Below are 16,983 nucleotides of genomic sequence, written 5' to 3'. Positions count from 1 at the left end.
TTTCACTAAACAATTCAGTATTTGGTGACTATGTGGAACGCATCTATCCCACCGAACTGGAGATAAAGGATACTACAGATACAGTTAAGTCGGCTTCATATCTTGACTTACATCTAGAAATTCACAATGAGGGTCGGTTGAAAAAAACACTTTACGACAAAAACACTTTACGATGATTTCAGCTTTCCAATTGTACACTTTCCATTTCTAAGTAGCAGCATTCCAGCAGCACCTGCATACGGGGTATGTATCTCCCAATTGGTACGATATTCCCGTGCTTGCATTTCCTATCATGCATGATTTTCTTGATAGAGGGTTACTGCTCACAAGGAAGCTATTAAACCAAGAGTTCCAAATGGCGAAGTTGAAATCATCTCTTCGTAAATTTTACGGACGCCATCACGAGTTGGTTGACCATTATGGAATAACCGTTTCATAAATGATATCGGATATTATTTGGATGGAGAGTTGTCTCATTGGCACTCACACCACATCTTCCTATATCTATGAACATATGTTCTTGACTAATGTTACCCTCCTGTGTATTGATCTGTTTTAGTCTAACATTCGATGCTGGAGACAACTGTTTTAAGGATGTTTGCTTGTCATGTTTCGGATTTTTTGTCAGATTTTCGAAGTCCTCTGGTTTTATCCATTTGAATGCCTTAAAAAAAATTGCCCATGAACCCCCATTTTTCTTTTCATAAATCTTTTACATGGATAATTATACGCCATTTGTAAAAGTTTTTTTTAAATTTTATTAATTTTTTAATAGTTTTTGAGAACTTTAACAGGTCAATGATAAGGCTATGAAAAATCAAGAGAATTCATTTTCCCGCCAAAATTTCAATGGCTCATATCTCGAAAACAAGCACATTGACCCCTATATTTTTTTTGCTTTTCTGCTTTGTCAATTAATCCCCTATCAATATATACTAGTGTTAAGAAAAGTTATTTATTTTGAAACTGAGCAGCAAACATCCTTAACATGATGATGTATAATTTGACCAAATGTTACCACTTAATGTTAATAGTTATGTATTAATCTGTTAATCATATATTTGTTAACAAAATCATATAATATGTAAGTGGACATTCATTTGGTTCTAAGATGGGGTCTGGATGATTTTAGAAATAAATATTCTGGCCCCAATTTAGATTAAAATTATCAATCTTATAATAGTCTTATCACACAAGACAAATAAATAATCTGGCACAATATACATTTTTTTAATCATTTACAAAGGAACATGTATCAATTATAAACAGAAAATTCCATAAAGAAGTAATATCAGTTGTTGTTTTGAGGGATATAATATGCAGTGAACCTTTACTTTCTCTTTTTTCGGACATGGATAATAGTTACGTCGAAAGGTGCCAAGAGGAAACCACTATAAACAATGCTCATTTGCGAAGAATAGTTTGATTCTAAAAATAGAATAAACTAAAATTCACAATTATCCTTTCTATTTACATACATCATAGTCAGACCATGAATAACCGAAACAATAGTTTAATTTGATATTTCAAAAAATATTTGTTTATTACGACAGATATTCGTATCATACATTTTTTATGGTATCATATTTATTTGACTTAAAATTACTATATATTCTTTCACTTCAAAATTTTTGATTGTATTATCTGTGGTATAAATATATTGGGATCTGACATATCTTGAATATGATAGTTAATGACTTAACCATATAAACTAATTTGAATGATTTTCCCCAAAAAATAGTTAGTTCGGGATAATCAATAAGAATTCAAATAAGAATTCAGCTTATAATAAAAAAAAAACACAGCATATAATAACAAACCCACACCATATAATAACAAACCAACAGCATATAATAACAAACCCACAGCATATAATAATAAACCTGCAGCATATAATGATAAATCCACAGCACATAATGACAAACCCACAGCTTATAATAACAAACCCACATCATGTTATGCAAAACCCACCATCACATAATAAATACTATCACATAGGACAGCTATGGCGTTCCATATATATCCATAAAATAAAACAGTTTTATTATAATACGTTATATAATAATATATAGGAGGATAGTCTGTAAGTTGAAAAGATTAACAAATATATGACAGTAGTTCATGTAACATTGGTTTTCTTAATTCTGTAGACGGGTGTAATTCTTTATTTTCTGAAGAAACTGTGATATCCCATTCATTCAAATACACAACTTTATGTTTGATATTGTCGAAAATTTTGAATATCATTTTATCGTGGAAATATCTCACAAAATCATATGGAACGCCTTCAGCGTATTGTTCAAAGTAATGTGGACCTTTAATGAATACTTTTGCACCAGGCACACGATCCATGAATTTAACTATAGCGTCTTTGGCGTTCATTACATGTTCTTCATAAACTGACAATGGAGCATAACCTATATGTATAAACCAATGCAGTATTACGATCGGATTTTTAGAACGTATTACGTTAAGATGATAGCTTGCTGGTTTAAAATGATGTATTGTCCCATTCGGTGTATAGGTGAAAAATGGGAACTCATGCGCAACCCATATAATAGTAATGTTGTCTCTCTTATTTTTACTGAAAACTTTGATTGGTTCATGATGACCTCTTAGATCAGCTGATGTCCGTTTAACATCTAAAATATCAGCAAGTGATATAAGCCAATCTCGCGATGTAGAATCTCCAACCATGTAAATCTCCCGGTTTCTTAGACAGGCTAAATACCTGTTAAAACTTGGTTCAACTTTTTTTTGACATAAGAGATTATGCCACGTTTTATTATAAAAATATCCAACTGGGGACGAAATGTTCCATGTGAGTGAAGGATTTATTAGACTACACGAGTGCTTTGGATGACCTATGGTTTTATCTGCAAAAAGAAAAACAATACACAAGTGTTCCAAAAATGCAACTACATGTATATTCATATCATGGTATAAGCTTGACATGAATATAATAAAAAAAAAATAAGGATTATACATTAGAAATAATTTTTGTGTATGAACATTCTATTTAAAGCGCCATGAAAATGTGTTTGTCCTTCTGTTCGTCACTATCGTCCGTGTGTACAAATTATTATTTTCTAATTGATAACTTGAGTTTACCTTGTTCGATTGTATTGAGACTTATACAGATGGGAGATATATCAAAAGAAAAAAATCAATCAAGGTTTGGGTCAATGGATCGAAGGACAAGGTCACTGGAAACAGGAAAAAGATATCAGGATGATAACATTAGTGTCATTTACTTCATTGAAGTGAAACTTATACAGATTAAATATTTAGTAAAGTCAAATATTCTATTGATTTTAAGGTCAAATCCGTGAAAACTGTTCCAAAAATATTTTTTTAGGGGAAAGCAGTTTTGAAATGGTTACTCGATGTGCTCTTTTTGAAAATATAGGGCAGTAGAAGATTCCTTTTTAATTTGGGGTCGACAGATTAAAGTTTAAGGTTCCCCCCAAAAATCTCATATTAAAAAAAAAAGTCATCGTTGGTGGTTAAATCTAGTGTAGGCATCCAAATTGGTCAATTTACTTACACATTCGACATGAATTTTACACCGGAATGGTGATTATTACACTTCTGTTCTCGAACTATGAACAACAAATTTATTTATTTTAGTAAAAACATATTTCCGTAATCCATGTTCTGTTTTCAACAAAATTATTATATTTACCTGTGAACTTTTTGTTTTTATTAATTATAGTTAATTAATAATAATAAGACGCGCGTTTCGTCTACATAACGCATCAGTGACGCTCAAATCAAAAATATTTATAAACCCAAACAAGTACAAAGCTGACGTCATGTTGACGTCATGTTGACCAAGGTAATTATAGTTGTCTTTCTAATACTGTTTTATATTCCCCTTTGTTTTTCTTTTATTAATATTGTTTTTATCGTGTCATAGATAAAATTTATTTGTTCAGTGTATGTTAACTCGTTTTTGGTTATGTGTCTTTTGATTGAGTTGAAACATTTCAGTTGATATTTAATAGTCCGTCTTTCTATGTTACGATGTAACATTAAGGTTAGAGTAATGTTGGCGCCTGATAAAACGTGTTGACCCGCTGCATTTCCTTGCACCTGTCCTTTGTCAGGAACATATTTTTCAGTGCTTTTGGTTTATTGGTGTGGCTCACGTGCTTCTCGTTTCTCGATTTTTATATAGATTATACCTGTTTGAAGGGTTTTAAACTAGTCATGTGGGGGCTCTTTATAGCTTGCTGCTCTATGTGAGCAAGGGCACCGTGTTAAAAGCAATACTTTGATCTAAAATAGTTTACTTTTTTACAACATGTGACTTGAATCAAAAGTTGTCTCATTGGCACTCATACCAAGTAAATAAGCAACGTATGCCTGTGCCAAGTAAGGAAAATGACAGTTGTTGTCCATTCGTTTGATTTGTTTTGTAATTTGATTTAGACATGTGACTAGGGACTTTCTATTGAATAGTCCTCAGAGTTCAGCATTTTTGTGATTTTACTTTTAATTGTCACATGGTCGTTAATTTGTTATATTTCTCATAAAAATAATAATTGATTCAAAACGAATTAAATATAAATCAGCTTCTAATTTTATTATGTTTACTTCTGAAAATAAAGTATCACTTATAAGTATGTGCTAATACCTTATTTATTACCTATGGATCTATGAGGCAAGGTGACCTGTCCACGAGGATGGTCGGTAGCTTATCGATGACTGCCAAAGAACTTCTTCGTACCTTATATTTTGTAGGTCAAATGCGAAACACTTTTTGAAAATTTTACCGCTTGTTGTACGACTGCATTTTTGTTTTGTCCAAATATATATAACTAGACAAGTATTTAGGCATAACCATGATAACGGTGTCGTAATCATTGAAGACCTGTTGGTGACCTTCTGCTGTTGTTTTTTTTATTTGGTCGGATTGATGTCTCTTTGACACATCCCCCATGTCCATTCTTAATTTTATAACCATGATAACGGTGTCGTAATCATATGATTTTTTTATTTGTACCAGTTCGTGTAATAAAACATCTAGGATGAACTGTTACGACCTCAGTGTTTTGATAAATGTTTGATACGGATTTCAAAGAAAATACTTAATTCTGTTCATCAGTTACATCACGAATAGTTACAATGAAATTATGATTTCAGCTTTGTACTGGTGACCTGTCTATATTTGCTATGGTATTATCATGTTTATTTTTTTACTTACGAATATGGATTGTCACTTTGGTATCTTCTTTTTTGCCACAAGATATGCTCGAAACAAAATGATTGGGAATTCAATTGATTCAAAATTAGAGATAGGGGCATAAAAACTAAACAACACAACTATGACAATCCTACATAAGTATCTTATAACTAGGGAACCTGCAATCGACAATTAACTTAAGGTCTTCAATCAAATATATAGAATGTTTTTAATAATTTGTAAGAGTGTAATTTTATTATGTTTTTTCAAAATATAATAAAAAGTATTGGTCAGCAGACTGTTTTAATGCTACAGAATGTGCAATAGTTTGTATAGATTACGCATGGAAAATTCAATGGTTTTTTTTGTAAAAAGAAAACTACGTCATAGACTTTAAAGATAAAATGTAAGAATATAGCTCATATAACATGTCTTCAGATGGAAAAAAAAATTGGTCACCGTATTTGTTTTCTTGATTAAGATTAAGGTTGTTAATTTTCCCACAATATATTATAATAAATACTTTATTCGTGTTATTTCCCCTACTATCTGAGTTATATCCCCGTATGTGGCAGAGTTTAAAAAAATATGTTTTTTATAGAAAATACAGCCGTAAATATGACAACACAAAATTTTCTATACTACATTGTAACACGAAAAGTCTTACACACGAATTACACCCTACTTTCAAAATTTGCACATTTCATTAAAGATCTAAACCTATTGTTATATTATATGCTACTCCAAAATTCAAGATGGAGGTAGACACCCCAGTTACATTGAAGAACTTAATGCCATTTTTGTGCAAGAGATATTACCTATTACCATGGTTAATTTAATAACTTACCACCAAGTACATCAACTTTAATTTCCTTTATGATTTTATATCTAGCAGTACTGCAAGTATAAATTTATTTATTTTTATATAATATAAAAAAGAAAATGTGGTATGATTGCCAATGAGACATCTATCCATAAAAGACCAAAATGACAGACATTAACAACTATAGGTCACCGTACGGCCTTCAACAATGAGCAAAGCCAAATTTATGTTTACAAACGATCATATAAAAATGTATTTCAAACCGTCACTAAGAGCAAATCACAAAGGTCTTCAAGTATATGAACACATCTTTTCAATCGAATCTCACATATATAATGCATCTCTTAATTATATTTAGCAATAAAAGAACAAGAAATGTGTGGTATAAAAAAAACTAGTTTAGATTGTACAGATTATTTTTGCATTTGCATAATTCATATATATGCACAAAGATTCTTCCTCTTAATTTGGAAATGCAAATGCATTCGTTAAGTCCCTTTGTATGTCAAGTTATATCAATGATAACATTTTTTTGAAATTCAACAACTTCACATGACGTCACACATATTGAAATGCAAAAACATTCTTGCTTTGAAATCTGTTATGTGAGACCATGAACAATTAAAAAAGTCATAATATTTTATGCTTCTGAGACTAAAATAGCAATCATAAAGAGTTCTTGACTAATTTGAGAAAGACTATGCAATGCCACATTATGAATGTTGGCAGGTTTATATGTATAGGACCATACATTTTCTTCTCAGTATAGAAAAAAATATTCTACGGAGGCAGAATGCGGTCATGAAAGAAAAGAATATGTTAGCCTCTCAAGATACTATGGCGTTCCTCATGATTCTATGTTGTTCCCAAAAGAAAGTTATCTCGTTCCCGCAAGATGCTATGCCGTTCCTTCAAGCAGAACAAATAAAATAGAAGCAATGTCAGCTACTTTTTAAAGCCGATTGCATCGAGTGTGTAGCTTAAGTTTAATATCTTTGGTTATCTTGCTTGGTAGCTGAACTATGAAGTCATTATTAGGTTAGTTAAACTACCCTCCTTTCGAAGTATCCTAGTCCTACAGCACATAGAATGGTTATCTGTCGAACAAGTATACTCTTAGAGGAGGATAGTTTACCTAATCTAATAATGACTTCATGGTTCAGGTAGAAAACAAGCTAACCAAAGATATTACATTAAGTTACACACTCAATGCATTCGGCAGAAATTCATTTTTTAATATCATGGTTGGCTAACTTCCTCCTTGTCTCTTTAAATATATGGAATATCTTAAAGAAGTTCTTACATAATTACTGAGGTTAACTTTTGAAATCTTGACTATAAGTTTCATAATCTAAACTGAAATTGTTTTTCTCTTCAAATAGAAGCTATCGCTGCTCTATAACTGTATTGTCGTATCACTCTATTGCTGGTTCCTCTTCAAGTGCCAATTGTGAAATATTTCCTCAAATGCAGAAATTTCTTGACTATAAAAATGAATTACCTTAAGAACTGCTGCTGTGCATTTGTAAATGTAGGTACCGTCATATCTCCAGTCACGGAATACCAGTCTGAACAATCAAACCCGGTTGCATTTGGTAATAAACAAAACCATCGCATTCCATAATTTAATGATGTAAAGTCACAGATGCTGTTAGTTATGTTTGTTAGTGTGTGTATCCCACATGAACCTTTACCAATTTCTCCACGTGCATTCTTAAAAATCCCTTTAACAGCCCTCAACATTCCATTTCTATGTATGTAGTTTACATACAGTCCAATAGATTCTTTTGAAAATGACAATGAAATTTTGATGTGCGGAGATCCTCTCCATAATGCTTTTATCACTCCGATATACGTACCATTACCATGATCTACTATATACCCCGCTGAACCTGCGCCTTTCCCTTTCTCAGACATCCAAACTTTTAGAAAGTCACCACTTTCAGTTACAACGTCACCATTTTTATTATGGAGGATTATTCTAAGTGTTATAATATCACCAGTAGTAAACGTAGCTGATTTATTGTTGATTATTTCCACTGTAGATTTCGGCAAATAAGCAAGAGATTTTCCAAAATCTAGGCCTTTATACTTTATGTATTTTTCATAATACTTGAAATCAGTAGCAGTAAACGTTTCGACCTCATTTGTGTATCCAGGGCACAAAATCTGCCATCTACAATAATCAAACGATATATGAATATATACAAAGAGAGTAATAAATACATGTACTTATTTCAAACATCAAAGTTTTCTTTTGTCCAACCTCTTCTCTCACTTTTGAATTAATCAGCAAATCTTGCCAGATTCCGCTAGGCTACCCTTTATTTATCCAGAATTTGAAGCAATACGTAGTCCATCTGACAATAAACCCATGATAAAAGGATCGACGGTTTGGCTTTGGATATTCGTGAGCCATGTCCGATTGCAATATGAAAAAACATGTTCATTTCGATGACTTACATTGTTGAACGTTAGGTGAAAAATAACAGTTATGAACCGGTGTTCAAAATCGTTCGATTGAGAGAATAAAGGGCTAGCTAAACCTCCTGCTTTAAGACAATGTTAAATTAAAAAGTATCGTTTAAATGACAAGAATACGTGACACGTTCTCTTTGGATTAAAATGCGACAAAACTTATTGACAGATATGTACGGGACTAGTTGCGTGTAATATTTGACCCTTATCAAACACACACGGTTTTCCAGTGGTTGTCAGAATCCCTTTGTCCAAATGACTTAGCAAAAGCTAGCTACTGCATTTAATATTACTTCGTGTGTGTTCTCAATGTCCTGGAAATAGTTTCTCCTAGTCAACGAAACTGTGTGAATGTGTGAGGAAAAATAAGGACAAAATCCGCTCCGTTTTTATTTGTATTATAAAAAATTTGGAGAAGTAGAGGTATGACTGCCATGAGACAACTATCCACAAAGTTCAATAGAAATTTGGTGTAAGTAATTATACATATCGGGAAAAGGTGCATTTGTCGGCTGTTTATTATTATTTAGACTGGTTTAGATTGAAAACGAGTTCATGAACCACTCTTTTTTTAAATGACGCTAGGCCTGAATACACATGAAGATTATTTGCATCAATTTTTACGAAAAGCCAATGATTATTTTGTTTTAATTAGATATGTACACAGCAACAAATATCTTTTTTATTTCTTAAATCATGAAATTTGATAAAAAAATAATTATTTGAAAAGAAATGATATTGAAATTTGTGTATATCCTTTGAAACAAAACAAAAGTTATATGTCTTCTCGAAGAACAAAATGTCAAAAAACTCGGAATTGTCAGCATATTTAATGTCTGATATGATCCCATTTATCTTTAACGTTTAGCACCGGAAGGTATCTCTCCTTTACATATTTGAATTGACTAGGTAAACTAAAAGCTTGTGTGCAAATTTTGTTAAAAAAAAAACAACCATGAGATCAAAATTGTATTGTATGCCATTTCAAAATAGTCAAAGTAACAAATGACCTTGTACAATGCCAAAATACAGACATTGCCAAATTATAGTGAATAAATATATAGCAAATTGAATGCTAATCAGTATGGTTCATGTGGTATTACTTAACTGATACCAAAATCATAATACTGATCATAAAGTAAGGCAACAGTTGGGTTGGATGCAATATTAATGACGAAAATGTTTTTGGGGAAGATTTTGAAAAATACATGTATTAGTATTTGGATATATATATAAACGAGTCTAAATTGAAAACTACGTTCAAACCTATGATTGCGTTGGATAAAAACCGCAATTTATATACGTGTGAATGTAAAACAAATTTCATTGTAGAAGGGTCTAAAAACAGCACAAACAACATTTTCCAAAAGACCTAAAAAGTGAAAAAGTAAATTTAAACAAAACGCATTTGACTAACAGGTCGAACAACTGATGTTCTTTAACCATGCTGACTGCCATTGGCGATTGCCAAATAAAATTGATCACAAGATGTAACAAAATGGATCTTAATATAAATTTAATGCTAAACAGAAAACAGTTTTTAACCTGTGGCTACGATGTTATGTCACAAACATACGGTGTCAATACTTCTTAGTACACCAGATCCGGATTTCGACAATAAATGTCTCTACAGTGATGTTAGGGTTTGACACGGTATTTGGAAGGCCATATAAAAAGTACCCTCATTTTTTAAAAAAATACCCTCATTTTTAGATAATCTCTTGAATTTAAAGAGTCAATATAGGATGAACGGATCATATAAACCGGAGGGAAAATATGATACAAGCCCAAACGAAAAAATATAAACGAGTCTAAATTGAAAACTACGTTCAAACCTATGATTGCGTTGGATAAAAACCGAAATTTTTATACGTGTTAATGTAAAACAAATTTCGTTGTAGATATATAACATTGTACATGAAGCTACATGTATTCCTATGATAAAACTTGACTAGTAGTCGCAAATTAGCACCAAAGGGGCACATGACGGGAAGAATTCATAAGTTTAGAGTTCAACAATTATTATACGTACCCGAACAATTTTGTCGATGTAAGGTAAAATATTGTGACAGCAAAAATCAATGACCAAAACACAAGTTTCTTATTTGATTTAAATGTCGTACTGAACCTGAAAAATATTGTTTTCATCTTCATTAATTTTATCTGATCAGAGACGATTTGAAATAGAAAATGACAGTTTCGACTCAAAATTATGTTCTTTAGAACACACCCGCGAAATTGCGGACATAAAGAGCGTGGTTGAGAGTACAACGTATATAAACTGTTGTAGGATGAATGTTTGTAATAGATTTTATGGCTTGTTAATATATGGAAAGGTATAAAAGTGAATCGGTACTTGGTGATAGAACATTTTTTTTAGCCCTCTTCCTTTTTTTCAAAGTTCGTTATTTTCTGATTTCTGTTTTTCTGTATACTATGAAAATACAGATTCTATAAGAAGTGTATTTGCTATTCACTATCTCTTCCAAGTTAATCCTAGGTAATATAGTAGTTATATCAGTGACAACCGCGAATATTGATGGTAAATGTAAAATAGCAAATACACCTTGCTCATAGTATATTACAAAAAAGCGAAAATAATTGGATTGTATCAAAGTACTAATGAAAATAATTTGTAGTTTTTTAAACAGTCCTAAACCGAAGTCTTGTCCTTAATTCAAAGTCCTTCCGATGATGGAAACAATATTCGGACGACATTATTTTCGTTTATCTCTCAAATTAACTCAAATTGAATAATCATAAACTAGAATGACAAATGCGACTATGGATGGTAACTATAGGACACAGTGGCATGATTATTAATTTATTGTGGAAGGACGATAAACGACAAACAAAGTTAGGTCTTCTAATTCAAAAGTAAAGTTTTTTGCAGATCTACAACTTTTAAACAACGATACTAATTGAGCTGAAAAATGTATTAGATACACATTTGCATTCAATGGTGTTTTATGGCTGAAAATGCATGTGTTTTTCTTCGGTAAAAACATCAATACGAGACCATGGAGACGTACATCTAGAGTGACATCCTGTATTGAGTCTTAGAAATCAACTTTCATTTTTTTAATTATATAAACTAAACGAATTATTTAACATTAAATATTAAATAATTTACCGGCTTTATTTCCAATTTCAGATGTTTTTGCAAAAGGGAAACAACAACTCGAGTAAAGACGACCTGTCAGACCTATCAGATCAATAGTAAAGCATGAAGCCTTGTGAAGGATTAGTCTGACAATTATTTTTACTTCGTATGTGCATCACGCAAAAAAAATAAGACATCTTACGAAGGGAAAAGTATGCTTCTTGCATACGATATGCAATAAGAGGAACACAACCTCTTACAAATTACAAAGTGTACTCTCAGCATACAGTATGTCTTGGCAGGGAAACAGTCACTTACGAACGATAGAGCGGGATCCCTGCATACAGTATGGATTGACAGAGAAACAATCTCTTACAACGACAAAGTGAGATCCCTGCATACAGTATGGATTGACAGAGAAACAGCCTCTTACAAACTACAAAGTGGAATCCCTGCATACGGTTTGCATTGGCAGAGAAACAGTCTCTTACAAACGACAAAGTGGGATGTCAGTATACAGTATGCCTTGGCAGGGAAACAGTCTCTTACGAACGATAGAGCGGGATCCCTGCATACAGTATGGATTGACAGAGAAACAGCCTCTTACAAACGACAAAGTGAGATGTCTGTATACAGTATGCATTGACAGAGAAACAATCTCTTACAAACGACAAAGTGAGATGTCTGTATACAGTATGCATTGACAGAGAAACAATCTCTTACAAACGACAAAGTGAGATGTCTGTATACAGTATGGATTGACAGAGAAACAGCCTCTTACAAACGACAAAGTGGGATGTCAGTATACAGTATGCATTGACAGAGAAACAATCTCTTACAAACGACAAAGTGAGATGTCAGTATACAGTATGCATTGACAGAGAAACAGCCTCTTACAAACAAAAAAGTGGGATGTCAGTATACAGTATGCATTGACAGAGAAACAATCTCTTACAAACGACAAAGTGAGATCCCTGCATACAGTATGCATTGACAGAGAAACAGTCTCATAAAAACAACAAAATGAGATGTCTGTATACAGTATGCATTGGCAGAGAAACAGTATTAACTGTTCAAAATTTTAGTGATTTGAACAAAGAAAACTATCGGAAAATGGAGGTAAAAAAAGATATTTGTTTTTATTCTAAATTTTTGAGAGCGAAAAAAGGGTTCGATCGAACACTAAGAAAAACAAACGTTTTATATTTAATAATTGTGTGAAGAAGGTACATTTACAAATATCTTCCTCTGGTGGTACTTTCTTATTAAAACGTCCAACGATTGATCCGACGGAATGTTACTTCTGAGGAATGGTAAGTTGAGAATTGTATAGTTGTTATCGTCACGTGTGTCAGAAATCCGTATGCTAGTTTGACGTAGTCCATCTATGTCTGTATTAAGATAAAGATCCAGATATGAAGCAAGCCTTCTTGTTTTGTTGATTATCTAAATGTTTACTTTTAGCTACCTATAAAACCATTTTTATTCCACCCATTTCTTTGGAACGCCTGTACAAAGTGATGATTATGACTATTGTTTCGTTCTACAGCTGGTTGATATAATAGAGTGTTGGATTCGATCAGGTTTTATGGATTTTTCTCTTTTTTTCAATTTGGAGTTTGGTATGTCTGTTAATTCTTTTTGTTTTTAAAGTTTGGTATTACTATAAATTATCACTTCTGTTATCGTACTATGAACGACAAATGTATTTTCATTTACCTTTACATTACTCTATTTGGCGGTATTTTGTTCAAGGTTATGGCTGTTGCATCTAACCCCAATAAATGACTGCAATTGTTTTGTATTTGCATTATGTCATATATCAATTGTTTTCGTTCAGTGTACGTTCCCTTGTGTTAATATGTCTTTTGATTGATAATCTATACTGTGACTTTCTCTGTTTGGATGTTACGCTATTATTTTGGATAAGGGTGAAGATTGGTACCTATTTCACCTCAGATTCAAATGGTTGTCCGCTTACATATCATGAATTTGATTTTATTTAAAGATATGATAAACATATCATGCATCGAAAAATCCTTATCGCATGCTGTATGACATGTATTAATCTGTTTGTCATATATTTGTAAAAAAAAATCACATTATATGTAAAAAGTAAAATCACAAAAATACTGGACTTCAAGGAAAATTCAAAAAGGAAAGTTCACAATCAAATGGCGAAATCAAAAGTTAAAACACATCAAACGAATGGATAACAACTGTTATATTCCTGACTTGGTACATGCATTTTCTTATGTAGAACATGGTGGACATTTATTTAAGAATTGAATGCTTCTTTTTGTAACTTCATTGGGGTATAAAAACGTTGACCGAAGTAAATTGTGTATGAAGCTCTTCATTCTGAAAATGTTCGCACGGTCAACGCTTTTACACCCATATGACGTTACAAATACAAGCATTCAATGCCTATAATTACATTTTTGTTTAGCTAGGATTATGGAAACACGATCAAGTTTTAATTTCATTTACCTGTGCACTTTATTGTGGGACGACGTGTCATCATGAATGATAAATTTTATTGTGTAATGTAATTGCTTGAGGAATAAGAATGCATTGTAGCCAATCAGAATAACGTACTAGTATTATAATGAAACATACTTCTAATGTAATTATTTGATTCTAAGGTGAGGTCTGGGAGATTTTATAAATAAATATTATGGCCCCCATTTAGATTAAAATGAATAATCTTATAATAGAGTTATCCCACAAGAAAAATAAATAATCTGGACCAATATACATTTTTTTGTAATCATTTACAAACGTTAAGGTACATGTATTGATAATAATAAGAAAATCCGGAAAATAAGTATTGTCAGTTGCTGTTTTGTGGGATATAATATGCAGTGAACGTTCCTTTCTCTTTTTTTCGCACATAGATAATAGTTGCGCCGAAGAGAAAACCTCTATAAATAATGCTCTTCGTGTGTAGGAATAGTTTGGTTCTAAAGATAGAATAAACTAAAAAATACACAATTATCCTTTCTATTTGCATACATAATAGTAACTGTTTCAAAAAAAAGAATTCAGCTTATAATTTTGAACTATTCTAAAATTGGCTACATAAACAAATACTTATGATTAATTTCATTAAATGTCGTCCCATAAGCATTTCGACTGTAGCAAAAAAACTAATATAATTTTTTTATATAGCACCCCGGAATGAACATCCAGAGGGTGAAGAATCAAGAATATTATCTTTCGGGACAAATAGTGGGAGCGGAGATGGAAATGGGATTATTTTAACAACATTTTGTCTCATATTAAACAGTAGTTACATTGACAATCCATGTCAGTTTCTATATCCTTTAGAATGATTTACTCCGTTTTAGTTTGTTACCAGTTCTTATTTTTTGCTTAATCGATTAATAGCAATTGAACAGCGGTATACAACTGTTACTAACATTTAATCAACAAATAAGGTACTGCAAGCACAGAACTCTATTTCACCATTATCTTACCTTTCGTATAAAACAGGCATTTGGGTTAACGATGATACATTTCCTTTTTTAGAGAACGCAACGCGTTTTTCTTTTTATTAAGTAGTGCAGTGAATTTATGACACGTTCTGTATTAATTGCTGTCTAATCAGCATGTATCCTACACAGTAAACGAATATAAACAATTTGACGTATATACATCAAATAAAACTGTTTTATTATAATAAGTTATATAATAGCATATAGGATGATAGTCTGTTAGTTAAAAATATTAACAAATATATGACAGCACTTCATTTATCATTGGTTTTCTTAAATCGTAAGACGGAGCATATCTCATTATCTGCAAAAAACAATAACCCGGCCAAAGAGCAGAAAACAGCTAAATCCATCAACGGGTTGTCAACACAGCGGTTAAATACCGCGCACGAAGGCGTGCTTCAGTTGACGCTTACGCAAAAGTGTTAAAGTCAAGTAAGAGCATATAGCGTCTGAAAAATGGTAGATTGACTATGATAGATCCAAAATTGTAACGTTTGTCAGAGATCTTTAGTTTATTTGACGTCTTCCAAAGTTTAAAACATTTCATTTCCTAAACATGTAAAATTGATGACTTACAAGTGATCCAACTTGTGTTTAGAGGTAATTAACTAAATATGAAGAGTACATAATACAGAACTCACTTTAGTTCATAATGAAAATAAAATATCAATATTATTTAAGGAAATTTTGTTATCTTACGTCATGTTGTTCTTTTGAGTCTGCTTTCAAACTGAAAAAAGTTAAATATACTCATCATAAATACAAGGATTGAAATTTTGTCTTTCCGCTAGAAAAGCGTTTTGTCTGCAAAAGAATACCTTTGGGAATAAAAACTCCTCAAGCACTGGTATCAACCTAGTGGTTTTAAATAACTTCATCATAGATACAAGGGTTGACAATTTATTTTTGCGCCAGCCAAGCGTTTCATCTGCAAAAGAATACCTTTGGGGAATAAAAACTCCACATGCAGTGGCATCAACCTAGTGGTTGTGATTAACTTCATCATAGATACCAGGATTGACATTTTTTTATTTTCGCCAGATGCGTATTGTAAACAGTAGATTTTTAATTATGACCATATCAATGATAATTCATACTAATATACCCTAAACGAATAAATGACAAGCAGATACACTGAAATTGAAATCATTAGAAAATATCACAATAATGTAAACTATCTTAAATAGAAAATAAATAACGAAGTAAGAAATGTTGAACTTACAAATACACAAGTTAATTATTCGTATTAAAATATCAAAGTTGTTTTATGAATAGATAAAAATCGATTCGAAAATTATTTGGGAGCAGGAATTTCAAATGTTGAGAAATGTACATCGAATATTGATAAAGCAAAAGATTTTCGTTACCGTGTAAGGTCAAAATCGATCATACCCGCTTGGTTAGTACCTATATCCAGTGTACTGATGATACACGGTAATGTATAACTTGATCCTTGGTTATGTGTACCGCTCCTCTTTTTTTGCCACTTGAAAAAAATCTAGAATATCTGACCACCGTTTCTAAGAAAAAAAACTTTCATGATAGCATTTAATTGTGATTGTTCGTGCAATAAATCAAAAAGCTACGGATAAAAACATTCGATATGTAAAAGTAAAATTTGTATTAATAGCCAATCTGTATCTTCTGTTCCCGTGGAGGTAGGCATTTTGAAATTACGACTGGTTCGATAATTTGTCAACGAAGTATTGAACTTCAAAATTTATTTTACTACAAAACGATATTTAATTATAAATGACATTATGATAATGCTGTATAAAAATTAAATCAAACATTTATCATATTAAGGAGGTAGACCTAGGTTAAGGGAAATAACTCTTAAAATCATCATTACGTTTGTGTCAACCATTTTCAAAAATATATTATAAGCTTC

At 31.9% G+C, this 16,983-nt stretch overlaps 1 protein-coding gene across 1 annotated transcript; it reads right to left on the bottom strand.

The window, feature by feature from the left end:
- Positions 1-1,287: 1,287 nt before the first annotated feature.
- On the bottom strand, positions 1,288-15,817 carry LOC134708715 (NXPE family member 1-like). The gene is made up of 5 exons (XM_063569313.1): positions 15,792-15,817; positions 10,522-10,617; positions 7,513-8,187; positions 6,036-6,085; positions 1,288-2,876 (listed from the first exon to the last, which is right to left on the bottom strand). The coding sequence occupies exons 1-5, from the start codon at positions 15,794-15,796 to the stop codon at positions 2,098-2,100; spliced, it is 1,605 nt and encodes a 534-aa protein (XP_063425383.1). The 5' UTR covers positions 15,797-15,817; the 3' UTR covers positions 1,288-2,097.
- Between the last annotated feature and the right edge of the window lie 1,166 nt (positions 15,818-16,983).

The sequence above is a fragment of the Mytilus trossulus genome, chromosome 1, assembly GCF_036588685.1.
Source record: "Mytilus trossulus isolate FHL-02 chromosome 1, PNRI_Mtr1.1.1.hap1, whole genome shotgun sequence".
Classification (NCBI taxonomy): domain Eukaryota; kingdom Metazoa; phylum Mollusca; class Bivalvia; order Mytilida; family Mytilidae; genus Mytilus; species Mytilus trossulus.
The sequence above is the reverse complement of the archived record's forward strand: the minus strand, read 5'-3'. Positions and strand labels throughout refer to the sequence as shown.

Excerpts from the sequence above, each read along its gene's own strand:
- LOC134708715 (XM_063569313.1), bottom strand. Across the intron at positions 6,086-7,512 it reads GCACAGCAGCAGTTCTTAAG|TACTGCTAGATATAAAATCA; the intron begins GTAATTCATTTT and ends TTATACTTGCAG. Across the intron at positions 2,877-6,035 it reads TAAAGTTGATGTACTTGGTG|ATAAAACCATAGGTCATCCA; the intron begins GTAAGTTATTAA and ends TTCTTTTTGCAG.